The 9,357-nt window shown below is 37.5% G+C and overlaps 1 protein-coding gene and 1 long non-coding RNA gene across 2 annotated transcripts; both read right to left on the minus strand.

Moving 5' to 3' along the window:
* Nucleotides 1-1,054: 1,054 nt before the first annotated feature.
* On the minus strand, nucleotides 1,055-2,317 carry LOC110888366. Its single transcript, XM_022135896.1, has 3 exons — nucleotides 1,759-2,317; nucleotides 1,577-1,704; nucleotides 1,055-1,435 (listed from the first exon to the last, which is right to left on the minus strand). Exons 1-3 carry the CDS (start codon nucleotides 2,315-2,317, stop codon nucleotides 1,055-1,057), a joined length of 1,068 nt encoding a protein of 355 aa, XP_021991588.1.
* Nucleotides 2,318-6,202: 3,885 nt separating this feature from the next.
* On the minus strand, nucleotides 6,203-7,460 carry LOC110892083. Its single transcript, XR_002565819.1, has 3 exons — nucleotides 7,328-7,460; nucleotides 6,734-6,787; nucleotides 6,203-6,426 (listed from the first exon to the last, which is right to left on the minus strand). It is a non-coding gene; the product is annotated as an uncharacterized LOC110892083 (long non-coding RNA).
* Nucleotides 7,461-9,357: the final 1,897 nt, after the last annotated feature.

Below are 9,357 nucleotides of genomic sequence, written 5' to 3' on the forward strand. Positions count from 1 at the left end.
AAAGAATGTATAAATAGAGATGAAGAATGAGATATGAATCCCCCACTTGTGGCCTAGTGGTAGGAAATTTGGGTTTTCCAATGGAGACTCAAGTTTAATTCCCACTTGTATCATATTGGGGGTGAATATTGGGCAATGATGGTAACAAATCCACCGAGGGGGGTTCGATCCTCAGCGGCACCCCGGTTTGCATCCGGCTGTTACTTCAGCGAGGCCTCTCGTGTGGAGGCAGTACGGTTTCCGGGGGAACGTCGTAACCAAGTCTGACTAACTCAGTGCGGGCTCGGTTAAGATAACGTATTCTGGGCACATCTTGGCTAGGGCCACCATTTAGGCGGTGTGACATTGGGTCACTCAAAAAGAAAGTCACCGTTAAAAAAAAGAATGAGATATAAAGCTAAACATACATATGATTTTTTTATAAATTGTTTTTTTAGAAAGGGATATCGAGGTTAGAATCTGAATGCAAAGTCATTAGTTTAATAAGAACTTTTTAACAAGGCCCAGAATTAGTCAATAAATAGCTATGCCCATTGGGGAAAAGGGGTTGACCCCTTGTGAGCCCAATGTTCATTATTTAAACTCTAATTTTATTATTTGAAATACGAAAACTTCTTACAAGCTTTTAAACATTTTGAAATACGAAAACTTCTTACAAACTTTTAAACATAACTTTTAATTGTTTTTTACAAACTTTTTTAAAAACTGAATGCAAAAGGTTTCGGTTAGGGTTGTAATAAGTTTTTCTTTAACATTCGCTTTAAGGGTATAAGGAGTGGTTAAACACTATAAAGTGGCAAAAGAAAAAACTGACCAATCAGAGCGCGCCATGTCAATTTGGCAAAAGTGTTTAAACTTTGCTGAAAAGTGTTGGCATTGGTTTAAACACTTGCTGAAGTGGTAAACTTTTATGATTATTTTTTTTTTTTTGCAATAATTAATTTAATATTAATAAATTAAAAACAATAAACTTTCATAATAAATTAAATTAAAAACATCAAAGTTACACTAAATTAAAAAACAATAAAATTACATTAGCATGAAACAATTTAAACTAGTCTTCGTCGGAATCGGCCAAAAGATGGGGTAAATCTTGACTTGCGAGATGATCTATGAGATCGTGTTTGAGTCTCCAATGGGTGTCTTCATTCAACAACTCGCCCAACACCGTATCGTCTAGAGCCGGCTCGACCGGAGGATCCCGAATGTGCACCGGTGCTATCGCCTTTCCATCGTCTTTCAAAATCATGTTGTGTAAAATAATACACGTGTACACGACATTCCTAATTTTTTTAACCGATCTTGCTCGCATCGGTCGACTCAATACACCCCATTTCCCCTTCAAAACACCAAAAGCCCGTTCGACGTCTTTCCTTGCCGCCTCATGTTGCCTCTTGAATTTCTTTTCGTTTACTTCGTGAGGGTAAGGGATCGACTTCACAAACACGGACCACGAAGGGTAGATTCCATCCACGAGCAAATAACCACGTTTGTATAAATGGTTGTTAACGTAAAATGGACATTTTGGCGCGGTTCCATTTCGTTCCGTTAAAAATAACGGAGATTGTTGTAGAACATTGATATCGTTTTGAGAACCCGGTGGACCGGCAAAAGCATGCCAAAACCATAAGTCTTGAGAAGCAACCGCTTCGAGCATAATAGTCGGGTATCTATGATCTCCTCGCATGTATTGGCCTCGATACTCTGTCGGACAAAAACGCCAAACAAAATGGGTGCAATCAAGGCTACCGAACATACCTGGAAGGTGATGTTTTTCCTCATGAGCTTGGTATAAAAGTGCCATGTCGTGGCTTGTCGGTCTACGTAAGAACTCTGGACCATATATTTTGCAAACCGTGTCACAAAAATATTCTAGGCACTCACGGGAAGTTCTTTCGGCCATATGCAAGTACTCGTCGTTCTCGTCTGGAGTGTTTCCAGTTGCGAGCTGTTTAATAGCCGATGTCACCTTTTGCAAGGGCGTAAAGCCCTTCCTACCTCGCGCATCGGGGGCCTCTACAAACCACGGGTCGTTCTCTTCCACATCGGACACAATTTGTAGAAACAAACGTTTCGACATACGGAACATATGCCGAAAGATATCTTCGTTGTACTTCGGGTCTTCGACAAAATAATCCGCCATGAGTGTCTCATGCCCCTCCTCACGTTGACGTTCAATATATCTCCTTCGGTTAGATGTGCCGGTATCTTGAAGTTCGGCTTCTTCGATGAGATTTTGAAAAAAAAGAATGCTACTATCGGATGAATCGTCGCTACTCATGGGTGGGAACCATAACGGGGGGAGGTCATCCGCCATTTTGTAAGATAAACTTTTAGAAGGAATTGGTTTGTATGAGTATTTGGAAAGTATATGGTTAAATGGTGTGTGATATATATATAGAGTTTAATTTTAAAAAAAAAAATTATTTTTTTTTATTTTAAACGGTCATATGACCGTTGGAGTGGGCCCCCCCCCCTTTTCGCTTTCTTCTTCTCGCGTCGGCATAGGGTCACCGAGAAGCTTGTTTTGCCGCGACCAAACTTGGTCGGCGGCGGTGTTTGCCGCGCGGCAAAAAGCTTTGCCGCCCCCATCTCTCAACCACACCGTATGCCCTAACTACTAACAGAATATTTTGTGGGCCAGAGGGTAAGACCTTGAAGTCCTCTTAATTTAGATTCGTCCCTGAATAGAGTCTCAATATAAGATATTTGAACATTTGTATATATATATATGATGTGTGTGTGATCATTATTATAGAAAAAACAATAATAAAAGACAAAGATAGTGGTTTGCCCGGAAGCCAAGTCTTGGGTGATATTGATAGTGGCATGGCAATTGGCAAACAATTGACGTCTCTTTTGCACAATTTTCTTTCTCCAAAAGATTCCTAATCATATTCGGATTTCTTCATTGACTAATTCGATGGAGAATAACTTCAGTGGTACCACTTTTACCAATTATATTTGTTTATTTTAGTATTTTGAAAAAAACTAAGGGATTGTTTTACAACATCTGAATGGTTAAGTGCTGAATCAGTAAGAGGTCTGAACCAGTAAGAGGTCTGAATCATTAAGAGCCTATATAATGCTTAACCATTCAGAGGCAAATGTCTAACCAATTCAGATTAGAGGTCTTAACCATTCAGACTCTGTATAAATCTTAACCATTCAGAGGCAAATGTCTGAACCATTCAGACATCTGCTCGTGAAACAAACAGTCTGAACCATTAAGTGTTGAACCAGTAAAAGGTCTGAACCATTAAGAGGTAAACAAACAGCCCCTAAGTTACTTAACTATTAATTAGCATGCCTAAACTAAATATAATGACTAAAGGGTTGTATTTTGAAGGTGATCTCATCTACTATCTTTATCTTAAAGACTTAATGATTAAATTTCTAACGTTTGGTAATCAGCCGTCAAATAACAAAGAATAACTTAACTTATTACATGAATTTACCCTCTTCGTCTTCGTCTCCGTCTCTGTTTCGACTTCGAGCCACCACCTCATCACCGCTCTCATCCCCGTGCATCTTACGTTCCATGGGTGGTAGGTGAGCATTCGTAACGCCGTTAGCCGGAGACCTGTCGTTTCCTGAACACTCGATCTTTCTTCCACATCTCCCTCTCTTTTTCTCTGTTCGTTTCTCACTCTCTCTCTTAGTCTGTTTTGTAGGTGAAGAGTAGACAAAACATACGGTAGTCATGGAAGACAGCCAGACAGGCCTTTTTTAACTGTTTATTTATTATTTCATTAACTTTCGTTACTGTTCATTAACTTCGATTATTAATATATAGGAGAATTAGCACTCACTTAATAAACTAGCCCATAAACCGATCTTCATATAACGAGTTTTGTTAGTTCTACGAGTCCATGTTACATATATAACTATACTATAACATAATACATTTAGTACAATAGGGGAAGGTTCATTGGGGGAACACTAAAAAAGTGGGGAGCAGCAGGGAACCGACTCAAACGAACTCCGATTGGACTCATTTCAGTTGCGTTGGAACCGGCTCGTCGAACCCTTTCCCTAACTAGGATCTCTCAACCTTAAACCCCTAAATCCTAACTCCTAAACTCTAAACCCTAAAATCTAAACTAAACAGTAAATCTAAACTCTAATTTTTTAATAAGGCTAAAACGTAAGCTAAACCGTAAAATCTAAATTATAAACCCTAAAGGCTAAACCTAAAGCTAAACCCTAAACCCTAAAGCTAAACCAGAAAGCTAAACCCGAAAGCTAAACCCTAATATATTTAGGGTTTAGGGGTTATGATTTAGGGCTTAGGGTCAAGAGATCCTAGTTAGGGTTCGACGAGCCGGTTCCAACGCCGCTGGAATGAGTCCAATCAGAGTTCGTTTGAGTCGGTTCTCAACTGTTCTCTAATTTTTTAATGTTCTCCAATGAACCTCACACTAGTACAATATTCTTATATAATGAATATCATATATTTTTATGTATGTAGTGGGCAACACAACACTAAACTTCAATATCTAGACAATAATATTGTGAAAGTAACGTGTAAAGATACGTGATCACCAATATAATGTGCGTAATTATTTAAATAGCATGTGTAATCAAGTTTTAACCTAATTCATGCGTAATTATACATTATAACGTTCGTAATTATATAAATGAAGTTGCGTATCTTCGCACGTGGTAATTACAACTCAAATTCACTTTAAATTATTTACAAATTTTTATTGCACTCAAGGGATTGATATGGTGATTCTGGTTAAGACCCATACCCACAAGGGAGTCAAAGAATTAATTAAAATCAAGTTTGCCGTTTGAAAAAAAAAATAACCTTGTCAAGTATAAAGGGCACTTGTTTTTTTAACCTATCTTAGGATTTCCAAATTGAATGAGTCGTCTTTGATAATAATAATAATAATAATAATAATAATAATAATAATAATAATAATAATAATAATAATAATAATAATAATAATAATAATAATAATAATAAATAATAATAAATAATAAATTAGTTCAGTCTGAAAAACTAGAGTCACTAAAGTTATTTATGAGTACTGTTTAAAGTTTCAAATTAGGAAAAGTAGAATTTAAGTTTTTTTTTTTTTTTTTTTGAGTGTTTACACATGACCCATAACAAAAGGCTTTCTTGCACTAAGATATCACTTTGGCACACGGAAACCACACAAGAGATCTACTTAGATCTTGATGGCCCACATTAATCACCATTAGAGAATCATGTTATAAAATTAGGCTAATCTCTCCTTAAGTATATTCCATATCTTGATTTCCACATCATTCTACTTCAAAGGCTATAATACCCAAAAAAGAATGAGAATTTGATGAGGGGGGTTTATCTAGCAAGTAGACTTGCCCCCAAGTGCAATGTGGGTGGTGTGTGTCCGCTCCCTTTTGACTATTTCATTATCATTTATGAAGATTTTGAATATTTCCTTTTGCTAATTCATTCATGATTTAGACATTCGAATATATTCGATTCTATAATTTCATATCTCTTTTTAAAACGTACAGGATATAGGGTGTGGGGGCCATGGTTGAGTCATCAATCGCCACGTAGGACCATTAATGAATTGCTACACCATCCCCGTGCCTCATCCACCATGGTTGGCATGAATTAAACCATGACAACCATGGGCCTCCTTTCCTTTTTCAATATTTCATTTTCCTTTTTCACAAAGATAAATTAAAATAAGAGAATAGTGGTTTGGATCATGACCACATCCTTAGGGTAGTGGTTTTGAATGATGAATTAAAAATGAGTGGCATAACGCTGATGTGGAGGGTCATGGAGATCATGAAGGTCATGACCACACCCTATAGCCTTATATTTATCTAGCAAAACTTTGTAATATCATATATGGATTAGGTTAATTTGTAACAACTTCTTGAGAGTGAATTGAGTGAACCACCCTTAGTCCTTGACCATTTTTTAGATTAAAATGGTAAGATTGACATTAGCTAAATATTTTTATTAAAATCCCTTAATTTTCTCATATCTTAACACACTCTCTCTCTCTCTCATTTTTAATTATTTCTCCATTATTTTAATTATAAGAGATTGAAGATGTAACGTCCATAATTTCCTTTAAATATCTATTAAATAACAATGTACTTTTCTCACAAAATTTGGGCATGACCCGTTTGAAAAACGAGTGGTCCCCTGTTTTACATAATCCAACATCATTCGAAAGACACAAAATACACGTCAAAACATACCATGTTTTACTTACAAAACCATTGAGTTTATGTACGTACTTACGACAAGTTTTCCAAAAGACAACATAATGAAAACTAGGTTTATGTACTAGACGAAAACATAAGTGACAAAGTTTTAAACATTGACTTTTACAAAATGCGGAACGCTTGACGGGCTTGAGGCGTGTTCGAACCGGGCGAAGCTTGATAGCTAGACATGAGATTTACCTACATGACCACAACATCAAAAAAACTCATTAGGACAAAAATTACTTTCTTTAACTCAAGAATCTAACTTACGGACTTGTAACAAATGTGACATTTACAACTTGCGCTTTACTACATTCTTTCATTCTTGCACGGTAATGTATTCCAACGGAACCTCTTACCATTCCTTCTAGACTTACAATAGCATTATTCGACCCATTCAAGAGAAGGGTCCAAACATACATTTTCTCCCTACTTGATTCGAATTAATACATTATTTGATCAACACATATCTATAGTGAAAGCTAAAATTGTACAAGTAGCGTACCTCGGTCTTGATTCCCTTGTTGCTTCACTTGACTCGAACTTTCTTCCTTAACGCCTACATATAACCATTCATTCTTTTAATTTATGTTTCATACTCAATTACACACATCGATTGATAAAACTATATACAATTTGGCTCATACTTCTTAAACACATTCAATTCACATAAAGCTTATGACATACAAGACTAACATCTTTATTGTGGCATTTTGTCAAACACTTGGTGTGCATAACATGAATAAAGCATAGGGTACAAGTGTTCAAAGCATGATTCTACTAGTTCATTCTTAGATCATTAAAACAATCAAATTCCCCACAATAATCATTCCAAATCAGTTTCTAACTATTACTAATCTATCAATAATGACTCTCATACTTACTATTACAATAATTAGCATGTAATTTCATTCATGTTCTTCATCATCACCCTAGTTCAAGTGGGTTTTTGCTAAAAATCACCCAACTATCTAGAATCAAACATAATTCTTGTTCTATTGTATTTTCCTAACTCTTAAACACACAAATTTCTACATGCATTCATGATTGGGTCGAAACCCTCATTCTAAAATTCATCAATTTCAGAATTTCAACTTACCTCTTTGTAGGACAAGCTTAGATTGCTAGAGAATCGAGTTCATGCATGTTATTTGGTCTTGATTTCCCTTTCAATCTTGCAAATTTGTAGAACTTAGGGTTTTTCTCCTTGGTTCCCTTCTTTGGTCGATCCACAGAACACACCAGGAGGTGTGTTTTGTGTTTTATTTTATTTAATTGCAACTTTCATTACTTTATACAAGTTTAGCCCCTCTAATTCTAATGGTTGACAATTAACACATAAACTTTCATTCTTGTTGAACTATTACCACATTCTTTTAACTTAGTTAATATTACAATATTAGACATTTAAGATAGCATAAATAAATTGCGCATTTTGGGGTGTTACAAGTCTACCCCCCTTAAAAGAGGTTTCGTCCCCGAAACCGTAATACATACCAAATAATGTCGGGTAGTGCTTCCTCATTTCATCTTCCAATTCCCATGTCAGATCCGATCCCTTTCGATGTTGCCATTGCACCAAGACTTGCTTTATAGCTTTATTCCGAAGGTGCGTTACCTTGGAATCCTTGATGGCTATCGGCCTTTCAATATAATTCAATCTTTCGTCCAATTCGATATCGTCGAGGGGCACGTAAGTCGTCTCATCCGCCAAGCACTTTCTCAATTGTGACACATGGAATGTGTCATGTATTCCATCTAAAGTTGGTGGTAATTCCAACCGATATGCTACCTCCCCAACCCGGGCTACAATCTTGAAAGGTCCTATGTAGCGGGGACCTAGCTTTCCTCGCTTACGAAAACGGATTATACCTTTCCATGGGGAAACCTTTAATAACACATAATCACCTATTTGAAATTCGATGGGTCGCCTCCTTTGATCTGCGTAGGCCTTTTGTCGATCTTGAGCCGCTTTTAAACGGGCTCGCACAAGGTCGATCTTCTCGTTAGTTTTAGCCACCACCTCGTTGGGTGCAATTTCTCTCTGTCCCACCTCTCCCCAACAAATTGGAGTTCTACACTTTCTTCCATACAACAATTCATACGGTGCCATTCGAATGCCGTTGTGGTAGCTATTGTTGTATGAAAATTCCACCAACGGCAAGTGGTCATCCCAGCTTCCCCCAAAGTCTATCACACATGCTCGCAGCATGTCGATAAGTGTTTGAATGGTCCGCTCGGACTGACATCCGTTTGGGGGTGGTAGGCGGTGCTGAAATGTAGTTTTGTACCCATACTTTCATGAAATCCTTGCCAATATCGAGATGTGAATCGGGTATCTCGATCCGACACAATAGATACAGGAACTCCGTGTCGTGATATTATCTCGTTAACATAGATCTCCGCCATCTTTTCAGAAGAGAAAGCCTCCCGAATGGGTAAGAAGTGCGCGCTCTTGGTGAGGCGGTCTACAATCACCCATATAGCATCGTGACCTTTCCTTGTCTTAGGAAGCTTGGTCACTAGGTCCATCGTCAATTCTTCCCATTTCCATACCGGAATCTCTAACGGTTGCAACCTCCCGTATGGTTTCTGATGTTCTGCCTTCACTTGCAAACACGTCAGACATTTTGCAACATGCTTGACGATATCACGTTTCATACCGGGCCACCAATAACTTTTCTTTAAGTCCAGATACATTTTTGTAGCTCCTGGATGAACCGAAATCGGGATTTGTGAGCTTCTTCGAGTAATGCACCCTTTGCTTCACTAAACCGAGGTATCCAAATACAACCATACATGGTTTTAATTCCATCGGATCTTTCTTCGAATTTATCCACAAACCCCTTTGTTCTTTCCTTTTTAGAATCCTTTCCGCTTAGTGACTTGATTTGAGCTTCTTTAACCATTTCGAGAAATCGAGGTGTAATTACCATCTTCATGGACTTTACTTGAATTGGAGGCGGGTAATCCTTTCGGCTCAGGGCATCGGCTACTACGTTAGCTTTACCCGGATGATAAAGGATCTCACAATCATAATCTTTAAGAAGTTCTAACCACCTTCGTTGCCTCATATTTAATTCCATTTGCTCAAAAAAGTATTTAAGGCTTTTGTGGTCAGAATAAATA

The sequence above is a fragment of the Helianthus annuus genome, chromosome 11, assembly GCF_002127325.2.
Source record: "Helianthus annuus cultivar XRQ/B chromosome 11, HanXRQr2.0-SUNRISE, whole genome shotgun sequence".
NCBI classification, from domain to species: domain Eukaryota; kingdom Viridiplantae; phylum Streptophyta; class Magnoliopsida; order Asterales; family Asteraceae; genus Helianthus; species Helianthus annuus.

Coding starts and splice junctions, on each gene's coding strand:
- LOC110888366 (XM_022135896.1), bottom strand. CDS start 2,317: ATGGCGGATGACCTCCCCCCGTTATGGTTCCCACCCATGAGTAGCGAC. Junction 1,705..1,758: donor GGAAAAACATCACCTTCCAG/GTATGTTCGGTA, acceptor TTTGTCCGACAG/AGTATCGAGGCCAATACATG. Junction 1,436..1,576: donor GTTCTCAAAACGATATCAAT/GTTCTACAACAA, acceptor GTGTTTGTGAAG/TCGATCCCTTACCCTCACGA.